General features: G+C 38.9%; 1 protein-coding gene across 2 annotated transcripts in view; it reads right to left on the bottom strand.

Annotated features, from left to right (window-relative positions):
• AEBP2 (AE binding protein 2) overlaps positions 1-23,421 on the bottom strand; it is a 64,395-nt gene that overhangs the window by 35,889 nt on the left and 5,085 nt on the right. For both annotated transcript variants that reach the window (XM_035347876.1, XM_035347881.1), the window contains exons 2-4: positions 22,669-23,421; positions 4,654-4,861; positions 1,529-1,636 (exon numbers count right to left, since the gene is read on the bottom strand). In XM_035347876.1, the coding sequence (XP_035203767.1) occupies positions 1,529-1,636; positions 4,654-4,861; positions 22,669-23,378 (1,026 nt within the window). In that variant the 5' untranslated portion in view covers positions 23,379-23,421. The remainder of the gene's footprint in view (positions 1-1,528; positions 1,637-4,653; positions 4,862-22,668) is intronic.

Below are 23,421 nucleotides of genomic sequence, written 5' to 3'. Positions count from 1 at the left end.
AAAAAATGGGATATCAGCTTTTACTGACTTCACTAGATAACTCACAAGACTCAAGAAATACTATTATTTCCTAAAGTATGACCACCTATTTTAAACCCCATGCCTCTAAATCGAGTTTCTTTGATCTACACCAAGCAAGTCTACGAACTAACCTACTAGAAGACTTTTCTTTAAGACAGGAATGTGCTATTACACTTTAAGGCACATAAACTACTTAGTCCTAAAATGAGAGGAAATAAGATACAAGTTTCCTCTAATGACTCATTTTCAAGTTTGATTCAGGGATCAGCAGTTACAATTAGGTTACTAGAACAATCACATCTGCAAGATTTCAGGGGTCTATGATCCTTACGCTATGCTTTCAAGAGTATGTTAACTTAATTCCTTTGAACAAAGGAATAAACTCCAGCGCAAGTTTCCCCCACCATCATTCACTGTGAGAAGTTTTCAGACTAAATCAATCAGTTTGGAAAAAGTCTAGTCTTCAAGAGACTAAGAAAAAAAAAAAGCTTTCACTTGCGTTGAACTATTTTTATTCTTTAAGCTTTGAGTATAGTTTTGTTATCTGTCATAACTACTGTTAAAATCTGTGCAGAAGTAGTAACTTCTGGAAGAGGTCACTGTAATAGAGAAGATCTTTTTAGTAATAAAATTGCCCTAAAATAAATAAGCAGATGACATTACGTGAGAAGGAAGAGAGAAGAAGGTAGTAGAGAAGTAGTGACTAAAACTTGGTGAGGTTGGGGCAGGGAGGGGGAGGAAGATATAAAATGCTACCTACATTTAATAAAAAGCCCTAATTATTTTTTTAAAATCCTAGATGGAAGGAGAACTTCAGTCTGAAGTAGCGTGGGTGGAACTTACCATAAAGTGATCCAGGACTGACAGCTATGAACTGCCCCAACTGTATCCATAAGAGGATGAAGCAACTCATTAATAACGGATTGGTGGATATGGGAATGATAAACACTACTATACCTAGAATTGCAGGTACAGATTAGGGGAAGAAAGAAAGAGAAAGTTAGAAAATACTATGCAGGAAATACAGTCAGCTCAACGGTCCTGCATTCCTGACTTCCTTATTATTCTCAGAGAGGTTAACCATAAGTAGTCACTGACAGTTTTAACTGAATTTTGTTAACAAGAATAGCTCTTATTCAAGCACAGAATGTGCACCACTAGGCATCATCCAAAGTGTAAAGCATGAAGCAAAATATCTCACTATTATAGTGTATAAACAACAAGAAAAGTATACAAAATTAAATTCCATCATTATTTAGTTTTAGATTCCCCTACCATTTATAGATTAAAAGCAACAGGGACAGCGAAGAAATAATGGTATCTTCAACTGTTTTCATAACAGAACAGGATTTTGGGGCACCATCGAGGCAAAGACCAAAGCTCAGCTATCTTGACATGTTAAGAAATCCTCCTGTGATGGTATTTTTCAATTAATGCATTCTATCAGAAAAAAATGAATAGGATTGCTCTTAAAATAAAGGATTATGTACCTTGCTATGAACCTTACCTTGAAAGGTTTGTCCCCACTGTGTGTCAGCATATGCCTCTGCAACCAACTTTGACTTGTTGAAGGTGTATTATATACTTTGCAACCTTTCCACAAGCAAACGAACACCTAATAAAGCAAAAATGTGGTAAGTTTACATAAGTCAAAGAAATAATTGCAACCACAAGTATTCAAAAAAAAAAATACAACAGGTCAATGAAACAAGTATCAAAAGCCAGAAGATGCTTCAGATAAACACAATCAAAAAGCCACAACATCCAGCCACAGTTTGTGTTTGTACTGCATATCAGTATCACCATAGATATTGAGATATCAAAATTTGTAAGCAATAAAATTTACATTTTATGGATAGCAAAGACAGATTATTTATGCTCATAAGTAATGACTTCATTCTTTGAGATGGGCAAAGTCTTAAAATCCAGTTGTTTAAATACCAGTTTTATACTACGGAATACTAGATGCCCCTAGTTAAGGCCTTCAACTCCCTTCCTGATGAAGAAAGGGAAATTTTTTCATAGGATTCAAAACCTATGGGTGTTTAGCTATTCCGGTATACAGATTAGTCATATGCACAATAGTGCATTTAAGAGTAGAACTTACTCATGCTGCTTTTCTCTCTCCTCTCATTGTGTCTATTTATAACCTAGAGAATAAAAAAGCTCAATGAACTTGGCCTTCATTAGAATTTCCTCAATAAGTCAGAGGGCGGAGGGGAGGAGGAAGGGATACAGCCCTAATTTTTAGCAGCAGAATACGGCCCCCAGGAATAGCATTGTCCAAAATACTTTCAGAATACCTTTCAGAACTGCAGGAAACTAATTGGATTTGAGCTTCTTGTCCTCTTTCAGAAATAAAAAATGAATCATCAAAAGACTGTACTTTGAAAACAGAAGAACAGCCAGACGAGCGTGTGATGTGCTTGCTGTATAACATACAGACACCTCAACTTACTAAAGCAAAGCTTGAAAACCATGCATGCCTGTATGACCGATCAAGGTCTCCTGAACGATAAGCCTGAACTGATGAGCAGCAGACACTAAAGCATCAGTTTTAAGATCCCCCTGCAGCCACAGAACTGAAGTCTGAGATTCCTGTCAGTGCAACAGCTACATACCTATCTCAAAATTTCCACCAGCAGCTGCAAACTGCAGAGCACTCAAAGGAAAACAGATAGTTGAAATGCAATCCCCTCAAAAAACATGTATTTGGTTTTACAACAACCCCCCATAAACCCTAGCAAAGCTTCTTGTGAACACCTGTCTAAAATCTGAACCCAAATATTTCTGACAAAATATTTCAGAAAAGTAAAATTATTTAATTACAGTCTCCTGGGCTCTTCATTGTCCTGGTTTGGAACCATTATCTCAATATTAGGTTGAAAAAAATGCATTATAAGCACAGAAGCAAGCTTATCACATTGCTTTTAAGTTCTCAAGAAGCAGATACTACAACTACTTTCCCTCAAATTTATAGTCACAGAGTTGAGTAATACCTGAAATTCTACCAAAACCACGATCTCTAACAACAGTTAAACGCCTCGCCAGCAGGTGGCAGACAAATCCTTGAAACCAAACAGCCAGCATCAGTCCCTTTCCACAGCATATAATGGAAGAACTTTTTGAAAAACAAACCAACTTCACCATGGGGAATAAAAGTATGAACTGAGGGCAATGCTCAGGCACTTGTTTGATGCTTCCAACAATTGTCTCATTCAGAAAGACAGAATACAGTCTAATATTTTCAATGTGAAAATAACCACAAATCATGCCACACAATGATAACGAGCAGAAAAATAGCACAAGAAAATCTAGAAAAATTTTCCAATCCCTTTTTAAGGAGTTAAAAGGGGTTATGGATGGGAAAAGGTCATGCATTTACATTGACAGCCTCCAGGATACTGATACACCTTATCCATTTAGTTGTCTCATCCAGGATTCACATAACACTTTAACTATGAATAATAAACTGTGAATAGAACTACTGGAATATATCTCTCGGGTGACTAAAAAGCTGGCTTACTAGCTGGATGATTCTTCCTAAAGCTTGAACTTGAAAAAGAGTCACTAAATACCAAGCTGGAAGTTCAGTCATACCAAATAACATTAGCTAAATGCAACCAATGAGTCACACCTGTTGCAGTGACATAATTACACAAACTATATAATGTGATGAAAATTTGCATCTTACTTAAGTCTCTCGTATCCTTAAGATAATACATAATGACCTAACATTTGACATACTCACATTTTAAAGTTAACAAAAGTTGAAAATAAAGATTATTCCAGGTTAAGAGTTGGTATTACCTGTCCAAAAAGTTAAAGACATGCAGCATGAAGCACTGAAAGCAGACTTCTTGTGTTTGATAATAAAGGTAGTTCACTTGAAATATTCCAGGTCTTAAAGGTAATTTGGGAGGTTGGGAAGCAGGGAGTTAAGTACAGAATTGAAATTAAGCTATTTGGAGAGGCGTTAGAACATTAAAATTGTGAGACCAACCCAACTTGCATCATTTGACCAGGTATTAGACCAAAAGATGTATGCTCATATATGTACCTCAATTTAAAAAAAATATATACTAGATACAGTTATATTGAAGGTAAAACATCCAAAGACCTGCTGTCAGTAATACAAACAGAACTGTTTTGGTAAGACTTTGTCCACCCAAGACGACCAGTCTTACATCTGCCCTATATTCTGTTTATATATTATTTCTAATAAAATTCTATTTTTACAAATAATCACGATATAACTTTGCCTGAGTTAATATGCAGAAGCACAAACACTAGAAGTTGTAAGAAAATGAATTCCAAGTATAAGCACTTAAAACCAGCATCCTCAAGATGCTGAGAAATTAGCAAATCTATCAAATATCCAATAAATTTGAGTATTTCATTAGGAACATACATATTCTTAAAGGTAGCCATGCAATCAAAACTACAGAATACCAAATCAAGCGTGTTATGGAAAACACAGCAGCTGAATGCCTAGTGCCAAAGGCTGAGGGCCCAATCTCTGTCAGTAGCTAAACAACTGATACTTCATAACATACAATGTAAGATTTACTACTGTCACCACAGAATAAAACAACAGTAAGAAAGAGAAGAGGAAAAAAATTTAACACCAACCCCTCCTCGTTGACCATCCACATGTATGGAGCGAATATGATCTGCCAAATCCGGACTGGAGCTGAAGCAAGCATGGCAGTGGTCCCAGCAACAGTTGTAAGCGATGCTTTTTGCAGAGGAGGCAGGAACTCCTTGCCCATTCATCATTACTGGAGTTGAACGCCCACTGGAAATTGTGCTGTCTACATCCATAATAGTGCTGCTTATGCTGTAAGAAAAGGAGAATGTTTGCATTTGTTACACATTAATGGAACATATAAAAACTGTAGCTCTTTAGGGCATCAGATTGATTTAGACAGGTTAAAAAGGAGACTTTAAACTTATTATGGCTCATCACCTTAAATACAGTAAAATATTCAGTCAGGGCATAACCACTATTACTCCATAGTATAACTTCTTTTGGACACTGTCAACAAAAGGGAGAACTGGAAAACTTTCCTCCCATTCACTGACTTGTGAGAAAATTTGTGTGTTAGCATGGTTATTTTAAAACTATATCAGTCATTCATTGTTTTTGCTAAGCATATTTTTTACCAGACATATATCTAGACCAGCATCCACAACTAACACTAAAGCCTTAAAAATAATACAGAAGTGAAGTTTTACAGAATATTTAAGAGACTCCTGCACTTAACTCCGAGGCCCAGCAGCACATCTATCGCACGCGTAATCTAAGCTACTGTGGTTTTTGTTTGTCTTTTGAAACTTTGCAGGGTCGTTTTTATCAGCTCTGTATCTCAGCAGAAAAAAAAAAGCGTGGAATACTCTTTTCATATTAAGGCAAAAAGCACAGAGATAGGCAGATATTGTTCCTGGATAAAAATTAAATAACCACTGACATAACTTTAAAAAAAAAAAAAAACTTGTAAACTTGCTTGTTACCTTTTAAAACCCTTCATGTTTCTGTCTTCCAAAGTCATAGAACTAAAGAACAGCTCATCTGAGAGGATCTTAGGAGGTCAGTTGGTCCAACTGACCAAGTGAGATCACGTTGCTCATAGTCTCGTACAGTTAAGTTTTTAATGGGTATTTTCAAAGGTTGGAGCTTCTGCTACCTTTCTGAACAGTTCTTCCAATGTCTGATTAACCTCACTGTGGGGAGAAGGAAAAATTTCCATGTCTCATCAGAATTTCCAGTGTTGTAACTTCTGTCTGTTGCCTTTCACCTTTTTTAGTTGAACAGTTGATGAATGTCTACTCCTTTCCTATACAATTCTAATCAAATCACTGAAAACAGCAATAAGCCTACTATTCTTATTCAAAAACTGAAGAAACCCAATCTCTCAGCCTCTACAGGTACAGGATTTGCATCAACCTTCTAACCATCTTGGAGATCCTCTGCCGAGGATACATATCCAGTATGTCAGTAACTGGGATGAGCCCCAGTGATCCAGACACAGTCTTAATTGTGCCAAGTACAGAGGAAGAATCACTTCTGTTGACCTGACACATACCCTTATGCTAACACAGCATGTGGCAGTGTTTTATGTAAATGTCTTTAGATATCCTTCTGAGTGAAGTGCAAGTAAAAACAACAAAAAAACTAATGATGTTACTTTAAAGGAACAGGATATTGTCTCATATTCATCTCTACATAGTATTTATAATTTTCTAACTTTTATCATACATCTTTTCTCTTTCCACCTCTTGTACAGATCCCTATGCTAAAGCATTCTGCTTTTAAATGTATCAGTGCCGTTCCGTATTTCTGACACCAGTGCTGTTTACATACCCATTACTGTTCTATTACGTATTTTAAGATGGATACAACAAAAACTGAATCATTACTCAAAATTAGAGGATATCACTAGGATGTTTGTTCTCTTGCTCTAAAATTCTTTAGTAGCAATCTCACATCATCTGCACTTTTCTTTTAAACTGTGCTAGCAGTTCTTTCCTGATGTTTCTGATGATTTTGAAATCATCATTTTCCTTGTTTGTGTTTTTCCTCTCACCTCACCCACCACAGGTATTCCACTGCATTTCTCAGTATCAAATTTCATTCCCTAGTAAAAAAAAATAACAGATTCCCTTTGCAGTGCTTTCCCATTAAGATTTAGTTTTAACTACCCCGAATAATTTGGTTTCACGAGCAAACTCTGATCTGGAAGAGGGAGTTACCAGTAAGATAACACTTCGGAAAATGCTGACTACCACAACCCAGACAACCCTTAGAAATTGCGTTCCAACCCATTAATCTCCTTATATTATTAAAACTGAAGAAGTTATTAGGCTTTTGTTTTCCAAGTTAATCCAAATTATAAAGTTTTGGAGACCCTGTCAACAGGTTTGGGCCTTAATAGAAGGCTATCAAAAATGAACTTGCTAGGTATTATACAAATAGCATGCTTTATTTTATTTCCAAAAAAGGTTTAACAATTTACAAGGCATGCCTTCTCTCAGTGAAAGCCATACTGGTACTTTCCTGCTACAGCACATTTTTCCATGTGCCCACAATTATTCTCTTCCATTTTCCATATCCTGAATACACCCAGCTTTCCATGCCACACCTGCCTCCCCACCTTCTTTGTTCTGCACTACAAAAAGTAGTCTTGGTTCCTTTCATAACTTAAGTTCACAATCTGTGACTAGTGATAAAGCAATGGTGGTCAACAGAAGCCTACAGATATGGTTTTGAATCTGTTCCATATTTGCCTTTCCCTAAAAGCCTGTTTTATAATCACCAGAAACGTCCAAATGCAACAAGCACTGAGTTGAAGCTATAGTCCTAACAGCCACTAACTGCAAACCACTGGCAATAGGCATTAGTATATTTCTAAGAAACTGTCATGCTTTAAGAGTAAAATACATTGCATTCAATCCCAGCTTTTCCCCCATGCCAGGCCCCCTACAATAGATGCACCAAGGAACTGACATTCCTTCCTCAGCTGATACCTATGCCAAAAATTACCCCTGAAAGTAAAATCAAGTTATGGAAGCAAAATCTACCAATGGAATGAAAAAGAAAATTATATAAAAAACTTAATGCAGCTCCCACACACCAGAGTTCTAGAGTTACCCAAATAGTTTTCACAAAATCAGCATTCAGCAGCAGCTCTGAACCCAGACATGATGATACAGCCCGACCGCTTCTGTTGAACAAAGTAGTGTTAAGCTGATCAATGGTTCCATCAGGAAGTTGCTTAATGAAAGCTGGCGAGGCACTACAGACACACTGCTCCTACAATAGCCCTCTCTGATTGTTTCAAGTGAATAAAGAGCCCTAACTTTCTCATGGCTGACAGGTACTAACGTACGGGATTTTATCAACATTTTATGCAGGAGCTCAAACTTCAAAGCTATTTACTGTCATTCTGCGTTTCACTGACAGCATTACTACCATTCCCCAAAACCCCAGAAACAGGCATATTGCAAAAAGACTAAGCAGCAACACGGTGCTGGCGACCACAAGGACAGTCTAAGACTGGTTATTCAGCTTAGTTCTCTCAAGGGTTCCCTGCTTTTAAAGCTTGGTCTTGAGTGGGAAAGCAATTAGAAAGCACAGCCCAGTACAAGTTCTGTGAAGGATGGGTGTGTGCATGTCCGCATGTGTGGTTTCATTACTTCACAGGCATGCAGCACAATTAATTTCTAAGCTGAAATAAAAAAAAAAAATCATTGATCAACTAATAGCATGAGAGAGTTTATTTCATATTGTAAATGCAATGCAACATACACTGACCTCCTCCAAACCTCAGGTCTACATTTTTACAGCTCAGCAAATGCAGATATTCATGCTTTTTTTTCCTTCAATATGCTATCCTTCTTGTAGAAAATTATTCTACATATTTTTCTCCAAATATAATTAGTTGGAACTAGTAATAATGATCCAGCCAACAACACAATGGGTAGATTTAGTAATGACAGGAGAAACCAGTAACACTTAAAGAGCCGATCTGGTTGTAACAGTTTAAATGTTTGCTTAGTTTAGTTCTAATAGCCTAAGTGCTTGCTGAAGGCTAACATTAGCATTGCATCCCTGGAGGTTTTTAAGAGGTGTGTGGATGTGCAACAAAGGGACATGGTTTAGCAGCGGGACTCTGTAGGTCAGGCTGTCGGTTGGACTTGATGTTGAGGGTCTTTTCCAATCTAGATTATTCTAGACTCTATGGTCAAAATTTAGTATTAAAGCAACTGCAATAAGAAGGTTGCCCACAGCACTTAAAATAAGAGGTAACGTACAGAATTTCTTGGAAGCAAAGGATGAAGTGTTACAGTGGACTATGCTACTATAGTATGTTCAAGAGGTATGAAAAATTAAAAGTAGGTAACTGAAATCCAGATCAGTGTAATAGGTCAGTATTTAACAGAACTCATTCCTTTCTTCTAGCTTGCTTAACTAAGGTATTAGAAGTGCAGATGAATATTGCTGTAACAGAACCTACTACAGAAATTGGTAAATTGTTCATAAAACAAAATGGCAAGGGGTCACACAACAGGAGATAGCCATTCTCTGACTGTTCTTCTGACACATTTCCATATAATGCAAGAAACTTGCTACTCTAATACATTTCTTTTCAAGAAATAACCAAATTTTTTTTTTTTTCCCTCCAGAAGCAACCTATTGCAGGTCATCAGCCATCTAGTACTGCTGTACTCTAAGAACCTAGATTGGTTCTAGACTGGGGGAAGTAGCGGGTCTTTCTCAGTGAGTTCTGAGACACCTGGGAAAGAGGTAAAGCCTATGAAGAGAATCCATGGAAGACCTAAAGACCAGCAACATCTGACACGTGTACAGCTCAAGCATGTGTACATTTTCTCTAGTAGGCCATACGCTGAGAAAGTATCAGTAATCTTTTCACAGAAAAATTCATAGTATATATGGCATCAGAGAAGACACTTGACTTGGAAGGTCACTTGCTCTTAAATTATCATTTCAAGATGAAGGAGAAAAAATGATGGTAGGTTTCATAATCGCAACAGTGGCTGCTGCTGAAGTCTGTCAAGAACTCGCTGCAATGCTTTTTGCTAGATCTGCTGATTTACCTACCCACTGTGTCATTCTTCTGGACTTCAGAAAGGACACAAGAGCAGGACACAACTGGTAAAATGCATACACACGTTCCAACATTTTATCTAGCCCACTTGAGTCTCTTCCTAACCTGAAGCATTGCAACCCAGCCCAAACAGGGCTGGACCACTATGGCAGTGTCCATGTATCTTTCAATCTCTGAATAGGGATTTCCAATCTAATCTGACACTATCTGCTTAGTATGATCGAAGGAAGGGAAAAGTCCTGTAACAAAAGGGAAGGTAATAATGGAAAGTACATCTCCTGCTCTGCTTTCTTTTTGCTTTCCCATCTGAAATCTACACCTCCAAATGAGAAACTAATAATACGCATCAAAAATAGAACAGAATAAAGCAAGGAAAGCAGAGACATTCTGGAAAACTACAGATTTAAAAAAAAAATATTGAAACATGTTTTAGCTAAACAATGTAATGCAAGCTTTCCCTTACCACCCCCAGCCCCCAGTCCTTTTTCCCCAGCCAGGAGATCTGTTTAAATCCTGACTACCACTATCAAAGCAGAATGACACTAGTCGAACTTAAGCGCTTGTGGCATTCCCCTATTGCTAGTGACAGACAGGTCTGGGTTTGCTCCCAAGCTGTAAGCAGGCTCCAGCTCTATTGTAATGGATCTATAGACCATAGCCTGATGAAGAACATTAGACATTTGAGTTTCATCGAGTTCAACTCAGAGGTCATCCCAAACAATAGAGCATCAAAAACAGTCACTGCTGGATAGAGTCTGCATATACAATAGCTGTTTTTAAGAAGCACCATTCAAAAGACTGACTAATTACTAAAATTTAAAACTGTTACAGCAAGCACAACAACGTAGTCTTCCAGTTTGTTATTCCCCACTATCATCCTAATCCATGCATCAGAATAAACCTGAAGTAAAATAAATAAATCAGGGAGATTTTTAGGACTGAATGCCATTCCAAGATGCCTACTAAACCACTACCTAATTTTTAAACAAGCTGGCAAACAATGCCTTCCTTCCAGATGCAGCAAGGTAGAACTGAAAATACAGTCTTCTCAGAAGAGCTGGACCTTTTCCCCCCCTCCAATTTTTCCTATATTAAGATCAACAGTTTTGAAATAAAACTGACATTTAAAGTGCATTCATTAAGCAACACAATTAATGTAAGCTTAAGTAGAGGAATCATTACCTCAAAGGCAGTTTAAGGTCTTATTTTTGCATTTTACCTCTAGCTAAAAATAATCACCTTGATAATGAGGATGTATTAAGATTTTTTCTTAAGCATCACTTTCATGTTAAAACATTAGTACCTGCACAGTCTATGGTGTACGTGAACCAAATGCATCTTGTTCCTTAAATCCAGTCCAAACTGTATTTAGAAACAATCCTGAAACTAAAACCTTAGCAATAGTAGCTTAAAAACTTGCTAGAAGTTAGCAGCCATTTCTACTCTATAGAGAACACACACAAAAAGTTCTTCAAGCATTTTCAGTCCTGGCTTGTTATTCTCCTTTAAGGATTTGAGTGAAATTAAGCTATTGTTGGAGTCATGTAAATACAACTATTCCATTTGAGGAAAGAAAAAAAAAAAAACAACTCCAAATTCTTCCCAACTTAAGACACACAAGTTTCCAACCATTTAGCTTACCACATTCATATTTGGGTACTAACTGCTGTGTACAGTTAAATGTGAATGAAAATATAACAAGCCTTTGATTTAATGCATTCAAGAAAATGGTGTATTGCACATCATTCCTGACACACACTTAGCTCCCCGAGGAGACTGATTTCCTCACTACTGCAAGTAAACCCTTCCATTGAATTTAATGAATGAAATGCCCCCAATTTTTTCCTTCACTGTTTTTGTTAATCTTTCAGAACAACAGACAGTAGAAGTCTAGAAAGAGTATTGATACAAAAAAAAAAAAAAGCAAGGACAGCATAATTACATTTTTACTTTCCATGAACCCCACGATTAGACACTGGGCACTTCAAGAAATAGTAGAGCAGGGCACCAAACACATGCACAAAAGCCCAATCAATTTACTATTATATTTTTAATGTCTGCTAGACATACTCCCTCTAGACCTTAACTAAAGTAACCTTCCCTCAGGCAAAATTCAGACCTGACAGATGGGCCTTATGCCATGCCCTTGAGGGTCAACAAGCACTAGTTCAGCCTGATCAACAGGAGCTCACTGCAGAGCTACAGTACCTCCACTGAGAATGCTCAGCCTCCAGTCCCCAGATGTTCAGTACGTAAGCAAAGGTCCCAGATGATTTCAGCTAACACCAAGGGAAATGACTTGACAGATCCTATAATAAACAAACTCATCATGTAATGGAACAAATTTTAAACCAACATAGACTTCAGGGAACATACGCTGCAGGGTTGCTAAAAATACTGCAGAATAGCCATCAAGATGCAGTAAGTGGGACTGATGAATCTTTTAAAACAGTTTCTTCTAAACTACACAGTGATGAAGTCATAAAGCATCAAATCCACAGAAGACTGCCTCTGACTAGATAGAAGCATAATTAACATTCAGGAATCCAAATACTGTCAACCTCGCTGGAAGTAGGTGGCTATTTTAAAGAAAAAATACCCTGCTAGTTTCTTTAGCTTCCACTAGCTTCTGAAATATCTTGTTATTTGCATTAAGCTTCAGCTATTTTGTTCCGATTCATATGAGGTAGACTTAAGAAGACTGAACTGAACACTCCAGAAAATTGGAATAACGGAAAACTCGTGAATGACAAGCATTTCTTACAACAACTTTAAGGGTTAAAACCTAGAACTCCTACAGAAAAGCTTTTACAACATGGAAGACCAAATCACAATTAGGTACTAATCCCCACACAAAACAAACAGCACCAATTCAAATCATTCAATTACAAATGCCAATTCAAAACAGAACAAAAATTGAAAGGAAAAAATAAAAATGACTTGCCTAGTGACACACCTGCGTACTACATAATCTTCATTTCACCAGGACAAGTCAAGAGTGAAAAGAAACACTTCACAAGTTACCTCACTTCTCTATCCCTTTTCAAGGCAGGGTGTAGAAGTCTGGGGCGCAGCTTGGACCAACAGCCCCATTCCAAAAAAATGGCAGGCCACCTACCAGCTTTTTCAGCTTTTTGAAGCCACCAAAATCAGTGATTTACGCTTATTATTTCCTATAGAATTCCTATATAATCAATGGACAGGTGAAGATAAATCCTCCAAGTTTGAAAGTGATCACATGATGAACCCTGAGCTCCCATCCTTGATAGGATATATCTGTCCTGCATCAGCCCTAATACTTTATTTTTTATATAAATCTCTATCACTTCCAAACATAGGAGCAGCTATATATTCTCTAAGTATCACCACACTACTAACTTTTACCTCTATGCTCTGCTCAAGAATAGGAACTGCAGAGCAAAGCTGTTAAAAACTGAAGCAGGACAAACATTGTTCAAAAGAGCTAACAATTTCAGTTATAAATACCAGAAATTGCTAAAGTAGCTCTGACATGAAAGCAGAGAAAGAATACAGCTTTGCATTAAGATTTAACTTTTACTGACTTTGAATATCAAGTAAACTTCACTACCAACCTCTTCATAGTGTTACTATCAGAACATCAACATCATGATTACCGGTATTTAATAAAATGCAGTTCACTTTGCTTTATGGTCTCCCAATGAACATGTCAATTTAAAAGTCAAATTAAAGCAGATCCAAAGAAAAAAGGTGAGCTCACAAAATATGAGCAACCACTATGAGCCAGCAGAGGGAAGAACTTTAACACTTGCCTGATCTTTGTTCCCCTTGCCACCTTTGGCGAGTTCAGTAATTTATGATATATCTACATTAGTAACACATATTTCTACTACTAAATTTGCAGGATTATAAATTTAACTCCCCAAATCAAACATTTGTGTTCCACAAGCATAACAGCTCCCCTTATTTTAAGGGATGCAGTTTGACTACAGCATTAAAGTGTCATGATGGTTCGGAGCTCCTGGAGGCTGTTGTTGTTGTTTTCTCCATTTATCCAGCAAGTAATCCGAAGAGAATTTTCAGAGTTGAAATAGCTTAATCTACCTGCATTTCTGAGAAAGTTTCCTATCAATTTTCCTTAGGACACATCCAAAACCATTCCATGACTGATAATAATCAGTTTCTGAATTCAAAAAAAAAAGCAACCAGAGGAAAAAAATAGCATATGGAGATAACATCAAAACAAAAATGGATTGCAGAATACTAAATGGCTGCAAAAGAGTAAGTTCATATGGCAATAAGAAATGAGGACATCTGGCTGAAAACAAGACAGAATTACATGAAGTCCACTACCATGTTTTAAGCACTTAAGAACTTGTGCTTCTAAGTCATTTAGGCTTTCTGTTTGTTTTTAATTCAAATCTATGTTCACGCAAATTAAGTTATTCTAACAAGTTTTTCAAAATGAACAAGGCTTAAGCATTCTGCAGCCTTGAGGCCTACGTGCAGTTTTGGGTGCCACAGTATAAGAAAGATCTAAAACTGTTAGTGTCCAAAGGAGGGCTACAAATATGGTGAAGGGTGTAGAGGGCAAGATGTATGAACTGCAGCTGAGGCCCCTTGGTTTGTTCAGCCCAGGGCAGAGCAGGCTGAGGGGAAGCCTCATGGCGCCTGCAGCTCCCTCATGAGGGGAGCAGAGGGGCAGGCACTGAGCTCTGCTCTGGGGACAGTGGCGGGACCTGAGGGAACGGCATGGAGCTGGGACAGGGGAGGGTCAGGCTGGGGGTTAGGGCAAGGTTCTGCACACAGAGGGTGGTCGGGCACTGGGACAGGCTCCCCAGGGCAGTGGTCATAGCACCGAGCCTGCCAGAGTTCAAGAAGAGTTTGAACACGGCTGTCAGACACAGGGTCTGTTTTTTGGGCAGTCCTGTGCAGAGCCAGAAGTCAGGCTCCATGATCCTTGTGGGTCTCTTCCAACTCAGGATATTCCATGATTTATAGCATTATAGAATCAATCTTAAAAACAAGTCTGGAAAACTACTGAGTATCTGTAGATTACTAAGAAATCTACAAAGTGGAAAACAAGAAGTCAGGGAGATAGTTTTATTTAATGTGACTACTGGTAATATTAGAATTTGTTTTGAAGTTTTTTGAAGCAACGGCTAATTTTAGAGTAAAAATATTTCTAGATTAAACGTAAATACCTAGAGAAGGGAGCAACACTGCAAACATTTCAGTTTGATAGTATAAAACTGGGAGAAGATAGAAAAGCTCTTCAAGATAGAGAAATCAAAGAAACTTAAAATAACAAACATGTACAGGAAACAAAACACAACTGAGAAAGCGTGTTATGAATCACCACCTCTCTAGAGCTGTTTCCACTCTCTTGAATCACCTACTTTGATTATTTAGATTGTCAGCCTTAGAATATTTGGGTTATGTATTAATTTAACAAAACCAGTTTATCATCGAAGCTGTAGCATACAGAGGAACAGATAATACTAGAAGGAAACTTGGAATGCAAAGTGTCAGAAGAGCACTGAGAAACTACAGCAGGTTAAATGTGCGTGCCTTGTGATACAACAGCAAACAGACTACATATGCAAAAGCATTACACAAATCAAGAAACTGTAAGTGGTTCTGCCTTAAAGATACAAATAACACTAACTTTCATTTCTGGGAAACAATTCATCTTCAACCTGATTATCACCTTCGAAAGTTAGGGAACAGCAACAAACGCTTCATTATTTTAAATCTTCATTGGAACACCATCAGTAGTTAAAAAAAATTGTCACTTCTTTTAGCATGCTTTCCATTCCAAGAATCATTATTAATACAAAGTGGAAATAAAAGCATTGGAAATAAAAACCTTCAGGTACAGTGTTAAGGAAATCCCACCATGTTAACCATTACTGTCCCATTCACAGGATACCCATCCCCACTCCTGAACATCTAACTCAAAAAATAAGCAGAAGACAACCAGAAAAAGATTAAAGAGTCCCAGAGGAAATGCAACCCCCTCCCCCCCCCCCAAATTTCAGTTACTGTTGTTTAACTTAAGAAAAATACAGACAGACAGAACAGCCTTCTATGAAACAGCAACTTCATACTTCAGTCAAGAGTCGCTACTTCTCAAGTATTAATCAGGCATCAAAAGCAGAGAAACCGATGGAGTTTTACTTCTCCAACTCATTCAGTTCATAATAGAACGGTCTTAATTATGGTCTGATTCTGTTCCCCTTGACACTAAATTAATACCTTGTATAATTTGTCTAATCTACAGTTTGGCATGAAATCAGCCTCAGGAAACCAACCAAAGAAATGCCAGAACTATTTTTGTTTCAAAAAAAAAAAATAAGTTTACAATTCTCTGTTTACTATGTAATGAAAGTATTTCCTTAAGATCTTTTATATTTGAAGCCTTACAACACCAACTGTAATGATTAAAATAAGGAACTCGCTGCAATTTTGCAGGGGAACTAGTAATTTGTACAAGATGCTGCATGGAACATTAATCTTAACAGTAAGTGAAGAATCTTTATATTGTATTCTTATTAAAGTATACTTAATAAATGATACTAACCCTAATATGTGACAAAAATCTTGTCTTTTACAAGACATTATCAAATGTCTTAGCATATGCCTTAAGTAATACTCTATTAAAGAAAGTATCCAATACAATCATACAACTAATCAACTGAAGTTTAGCAAACGATAGTTAAGAAATTAAATTTTAGTGTAAAGAAAGCAATGCAGAAGCATATCTGACATGGAAAACAAAACCCCAGGTCACCTTTTTTTTTATTTGGCATTTTACCACCACAAAGGGAAAAAAAGCATACCGCATCTTGAGAGACTGAAGATTTCGTTCCTCAATGATTTATTTTTTTTAATTTTTGCAGAATCACAACCTGACAATCGTAAACACCATCTTAATGCATCACAAAACCGATGATAAATAGCAGGCATAACTGAAAATGAAATACATTTTCCTTATGGAATGTTTATATCTGAACATGTTTATTTTCTAAGTATCAACAACTCTGGACATTAAGTGTATAAAATGATAAAAATGAACCAATTACATAGCTGGATAACAAAATAAAAAAAATCTCTAACTTGAAAAAACTTCTAAAACTACCACTTTGTTGTTGTTTTTTTTTGCAAGCTTTTTTTTTTTTTTTTTTTTTTTAAAACAAAAGGGGTAATGGTGAAAAAAAAAATCCACTGGTCAAGGTAGATAGATTTACATTCCCACCTATTTCCCTGTAATTACTTGGCTCCTATATGGCAGGCACTGATTTTTCACTTCTCTGAGGTTAAGCTCTCACTTTTTCCTCAGGCTATTAGGTATAATTCACTCCCTGTCATACCAGAAAGTTTTCTGCATGCAACTCACTTTTTCCCCCTTGCTGGAAACCCCTATTTAAATCTCAAATGCTCTATCTGCTCCCTTCTAAGCTATGTCCCCACTTTTCACCCAATAACAGCCTGCACTACAACCACCACAACACACTGGGGTCTGCACTTACTCCCATACTGCCACATTCCACATCAGCTCTGAATACTGCTCACTCCCCCACCATTCATTGTTCTCTAATTCAACAGTTAATTGGATATTGTTTTATTTCTGTTTCAATAAAAAAAATAAATATATAAAGCTATTGTAAAGATGCGCAGATCTAAGTAACAGCAGCAACAGTAGAATATTTTTACTGCATGACCCAAGAAGTTTGATCTGTGAGCAACTTCAGAAATGCACATCACACTTTTCCCAAAGAGATGTTCAGGCTGCACGCAATATGCAGCTTAACTGGAAAGGGGAGGACGTTGGAAATCAACACAACTCCTTCCACTACTGCCTAGGAAATCCCCTAAAGTTGCTCACCAATACAAACCTCACATTCAAAAGTTACCACACTTCAGGGTGTCACAAAGTTAAGCAAAACGCATGTAGACCTGTGTGAATGTACAAATCCAACATAGAAGTCATACCAATTATCTCTTACACTGAATAGGAAGTTATTTCGCAAATTCTATGAAGTGTATTTAAATATTACTACAAACAATTACATCAAGCTCTTTCATCTAGTCCACAAAAAGACCTCATGTTAACCACTCAATTATACCAAGCAACATCTCTAGTAATAAAAGTACTAGTTGTTTAAAGTTTCTGGGTTGTTTTGACTTCCCATCAAAAGCTATTTTCTTCAGTGCCAGAAAGGACACGTAGGAGCGTAACAATTACGGAAACACCAGTTTTATTCTGCAATTTGAAAGCAAATAACAACAAATGCAGACAATACAAATATAATTTTCAGCAGAATTTTGAAATCTCATGTAATCTTCTATGTGGCCCATTGTGACGCATCAGTATTACACACGCTACAAAAATTTAATGACTTAACCACCTTGCCATAAGTGTTAATGAATGATTCTTCACTTCCTGGATAGGAACAAGTGAGACTATGCAGCAGAGAGGCCTGAAGCACTTTTTAATCTGGTCACATGGATACATGAAGCATACCTACTAATACCATATGCCTTCCTGATTATATTTCAGTTTTACTATTCTGCCTTCATAAACATCACTTTACAATTCGTGTGTCACTGCCTTGAAAATTACTCACTTTTGAAGGTTTAAGAACTAGATCAAATAAGAACTGCAAATAAGAACTGCAGTAAGAACTCTAAAGAACTAATATTTTTAAATCAGCATGCATATTAGAACATTGACTACACCTTCATTTTAAACAAGGTTAAAAAACTACAGCTAGATTCTGGATTCTTCATCTTTTCATCTAAATCTCTTATTGCTCAATCTGTTAGTTTTGCTCTGCCACCTTATTTCATTCTATAAAAAAAAGAAAATCTTAAACTATAAAATGAACATAAAAATCTTAAGCATAAAAATGTTTATTATTAAAGAAAACCTTCCTTGAAATGGGCATTTTCATGGCTCACCTATTACACTGGGACAAAATATTTCTAGAAGCATTCTACAGGTCTAATGTGATTAAGATAGTTAAGTTTCCTTGAATATTATTTTTAGACGGGTTCTCTTAGAAGGCTAAGGCTTGTTGTCACATCGTCAGTCCCTCCCAATAACTGATTTCAGGGGTGTGTAACGATAGAGGTGAAAAGGCTGTTCTGTGAAAAAGACTGCGTCTGATTGCTGCATGGGTCCAGTAGCCACCTGTTAGGTTTGGCCTACCAGCTACTCAGTAAGCACTCATGTTATTTGGTCAGGAGAACAGCACATGCATACCTCCAGCTGAAACAATTTCAGTGCCTCTTACCTTGTCAGTAAGAGGAGCTAGCAAAGGATAAACTTCTAAAGAAGGCTAAAGATGGCGTAAGCACAAAAGACCAGGGATAACTTCTAAGCAAACTACAAGGCAAATTCAAAAGGTTAAAAAAAAAAAAAAAAAAAGTAAAGCCATATGATATTTTAACTTCTGCTAAACATTTTACTACAATTGGAAGGTCTACCGCTGATTTCTAAATCAAACTACCTGAAAACAAAATTATTTCAGAATTAAATACACTTCCATAATAAGCTTTCAACCTAACAACATTTAAACAATTTCAGCATCCTAAGTGTTTTTCAGTATTGTAGTTCAGCAGTAACTGAGCTGCAGACACACCTTCACTGCATTCATATCAGCTATTTAAGCACAAATCCCTGCATACACTTAGGTCTAACTTCGCAGCCCAGTGATGAACTCAGCTACTCTTTTTTTTCAATAATCAACAGTATTATTATTTTTGCTTTTAAAGACATAGCAAAAGTTTCTCAGCTTTGTAGAAAGATTACTTGCTCCAAAGGACTGTGTAGAAACATACCCATCCATTCAGCACTTGACTGAAGTTGGAGAAAGCCACAAGAAAATTACCAGCATTCACAAGCTGATAATAGCCTTAGTCCTAACTGTAAATCTGGAGGACAACTAGACCTGAATGCAGGCCATTATTAGTGAGACAGCTGACACTCATAAGTAGTAGGCAAATTTTAGCACAGTAATGGGAACACGGCATGGTTCCCAGGAAAAACCTGGGCCTGGTATCTCATTGATCTGTAATCGTTCCAGAGTTATTGCACTGAAGTCTCCCTACTGATACCACTGAGCTGAAAATGCCACCTAGTTATCCTAGGTTTCAGTTTGGGTTTGTTTTTTTTCTTTGGGCTTTTTTGGGGGCTGGGGGGGGGGGGGGGAATCTACTTTAACACAACATCAAGTCCATCTATGTACATGAGAAAAGCTAGTTAAAATTCACCCCAAGTTTTAGGGCATCAATATTTAACACATTTGTTTCTTGTACTTTTTTTCCAAAATGCTTACAGATTTCCTAGAGTAATGCACCAAATTATTTATTCTCTATTAGCAGATGACTCTCAAAATACTTTCAAAACATTAGTATCAGAAGTAGCTGAACAGCAGCTACATCTTGATTACACACGAGCTTTCCCATTCAATTTTAGATGTAGTTTGTTTTGTAGTTCATACCACTAAAACAAATTTAAATAGACAATCCATTGATAATTAAAGAGAATAATAAAGGCTGTACACACAGAGAGAGGAATTTGATCACTTAAGGAATTCAGGCACTCTCACCACACCCTCTTATTTATTCAAATTTTGTAAAGAGGAAACAAGAAAAAAAAATCCCAAGCCTAGGGGCATGATCTGAATGCTAGCAAACCTGCCTACACCAGGTGAATCTTTACGAAGTACACCCTACTGCCACCTTCCTCTTGCTTAACCTAAGGACTGTGAATTCAAGCACGTTAGCTCAACCTCCCTCTCTCCTCCCTCCCACGGGTAATCTTGCTGTACCACACTCTGTGAGACAACATGGCACCAAGTTTCTTAGGACTTCAGAGACAGAAAGTTAGATTCTTCATTCAGGACACAGGTAGACAGCAGAGTACACAGATTGCTGTACAATATACTACTCATAGAAAATATCACAGATAAAATATCTTTCTCCAGTACTTACAGAATTTATACTTTAATGCAGAGGTGACCAAACCAATGAGCTGTCAAGCCTTTAAGGAATTTAATACATTATCATAAACCTGCATCTCCATCCAAACTGTTCCCAGCTTTTCTACACATTCCCTACCTTTTCCGACACTCTGCTTGTCTCATTGATCATCTTAAATATGCATATTATGCTCTCAGTAGCTGCTAAGGGCAGCAATCATTTTTATCAGTAGGCCAAGTGACTTGTACTACACATAGCAAAAATATTAATGCAGTCTACCACACTGCAGCAAGGAGTGCACTCAAAACATATATATTTTACTTTTTTAAAAATCATCAGAAATAAACAGCACTCTTTGTTAGTATTGCTCTTTTCCTACCCAACTCAACAAGCAGGCTGTGAAACTACACTACAAAATTCCCTCTCAGCATCTATGTTTTCAGTGTGGAAGTTCCAAGATGAAACTTCGCAAAGATTAAAACCAAAGATGCAGCCCTCACTTAAGCCACTAAACACAAAGGGTTTCACTCGGCAGCTCAGTTTGCACCAATGGTACTGGAAAGGAGAAAGGAAGAGTGCCACTATAACAGTAGAAGTGTGAAAACAATGACAGAGGAAGAAATGTGCACTAGCTCTAGAGCATACAACCAAAATGTAATTGGTTGTACCACCAGAAAACCCATGCAACTAATTTCTGTTATTTCCTTAACCTATAAATGGACAAGACTCAAAAATGGCTAAGATTAGCATTGAATTTTATGAAAAATCAAAAAAAAAAAAATATCCTAAAATTCAATGATATCCCTTTTGTTCCTCCAGAAATCTACTTCCATACTTACGCGATTTCAAGTAAAAAAAACTCAGCTTTCAAAAAAAAAAAAAACAGACCACCACTTTCCTATCTTGCACAAGTTTGAAGGAAAGAAAACGTAACGCCTGTGAGTCCTGAAGCCTCAGAAGTCAGGTGAAAACCAGAAGAACCATTTTTTTTTCCCTCTCCTATGGCTTTCAGGCAATTACACAGTTTTGGGGAACTGACTCATGGGGGTTTTGTTTGTTTGTTTTTATCCCTTGAGGTTAGATCTAGTGATGTCACACTTCTGCAGCATGGGTATTTCTACAGCTACTCAGAATTTGACCTAACATATTTAAAGTACATGTCTAGGCCAAAATATGTAATTCTTCACAATTAATAATGAAACCTTCTCAAGAAGAGTAACACAATTGTTTGTACTAACTCACTCACTCTACAATGAAGCCTGATACTTTCTTAATGCTAAATTGAAATAAAAAATAGAAGTTTCTTGAAGTATTTGAAAGAGCTTATTAGTAAAAGGAGCAACGAAATTCTACTCCTATGTTTTTCATTATTTCTCATTTGCCAAATAAATGGTATCAGACGCACCCAAGAAAGCCACTAGCTAAGTCATGTTCCTTGAAATGCTTGACTTCGTGGGCTCTACGAGACCTGAAATGCAGAACTCGGCCACGTGTGAGAATTTGCTTGTGCCTTTCCACGAGAATCAAGCCGAAGTCATGGCAGAACGTACCTTCAGCATGTGAAAAGTGAAGGAGTAACCTTTAAAATTTACTGATTCAAAATTCATCCAAAAATGAATCTGAGCCTCAAATTACTGAGTCCTGCTTAATCCGGCACATGCTAATCACCCGCGCGTGCTTAGTGCTGAAAGGCCGGTCCCTTTCCTTCTGGGTGCAGCGGGATTTTGCCCTAGGCGGGATGGATACCCACTCCCATTTGTGCCCGGAGAAGGTAGGACCCGTGCCCAGCGCATCTCCCCTTCCCCGCACCAGGGCAGCCTGCCGGGCACACAGCACGACCCGCAGGGCTCCCGACAGCAGCTCCCAAAAGTAACACCGACGATACTCAGGGAGGGTGGAGCACCGCCCAGGGGACTCCTCGGAGCCGCGGGCGGGCGCTCCCGGGGCAGAGGGTCCCCCAAAGCCGGCGCTGCGAGGCCGGGAGGCCCCGCAGGACATGGCGCCCGGCGGCCTGCCGGCCCGGCCCGGCGCGGACGGGCCCCGCACTGACCTGTCCTCCGAGTCCATGCGGCTCAGGGGCTCGCCGTCCGACGACATCTCCAGGCTGCCCCGCCGGCCCCCCGACGTGGCGCTGCAGCTGCTGCTGCCGCTGCCGCCGCCGGTGCCGGTGCCGTAGCCCTCGTCGCCGCCGCTGGACACGCTGCTGCTGCTGGAGGAGCTGGAGCTGCTCCCCCCGCCGCCTCCCCCGCCGCCACCACCTCCTCCGCCGCCGCCGCGGCCCAGCCCGGCCTCCTGGCTGCCCCGGGGGCCCTTGGGCTCCTCCTTGGCGTCGGCCTCGCTGCTGCCGCCGGGGCTGAGCGAGCGGGTCTCGTCGCTGCAGCAGCCGCTGCTCGTGCTGCCGCTGCTGCTCCCGACCAGGCTGCTCGCCTCCTCCTCGCCGCCTTCCTCCTCCTCCTCCTCTTCCTCCTCCTCCTCCTCGTCTTCCTCCTCCTCCTCCTCCTCCTCCTCTTCCTCGTCGTCCTCGTCCTCCCCGTCCCCGGCCTGGCTGGCGCTCTCCGGGCTGGGCTCCGACATGCTCTCCGCCTCGCCGTTCAGCAGCAGCAGCGGCTCCGGCTCCGCGGCGGCCACCACCGACGAGGACGACGGCGACGAGCCGCTGCCGGCAGCGACAGCGGCAGCCGCCTCCTCCTCCTCGGCGGCCGCCGCCTGGCCGGGAAGCAGCCCCTCCGGCTCCGCCATGTCGCTGCGAGCGGCCGCCATGGCGCCTGCCAGTCGCTAAGAGGCGAGCGGGGCCGGGCGCGCG

This window comes from Oxyura jamaicensis, chromosome 1 (genome assembly GCF_011077185.1).
Source record: "Oxyura jamaicensis isolate SHBP4307 breed ruddy duck chromosome 1, BPBGC_Ojam_1.0, whole genome shotgun sequence".
Lineage (NCBI taxonomy): Eukaryota > Metazoa > Chordata > Aves > Anseriformes > Anatidae > Oxyura > Oxyura jamaicensis.
Note: the sequence above shows the minus strand (reverse complement) of the source record. Positions and strands in the feature narration are given on the sequence as shown.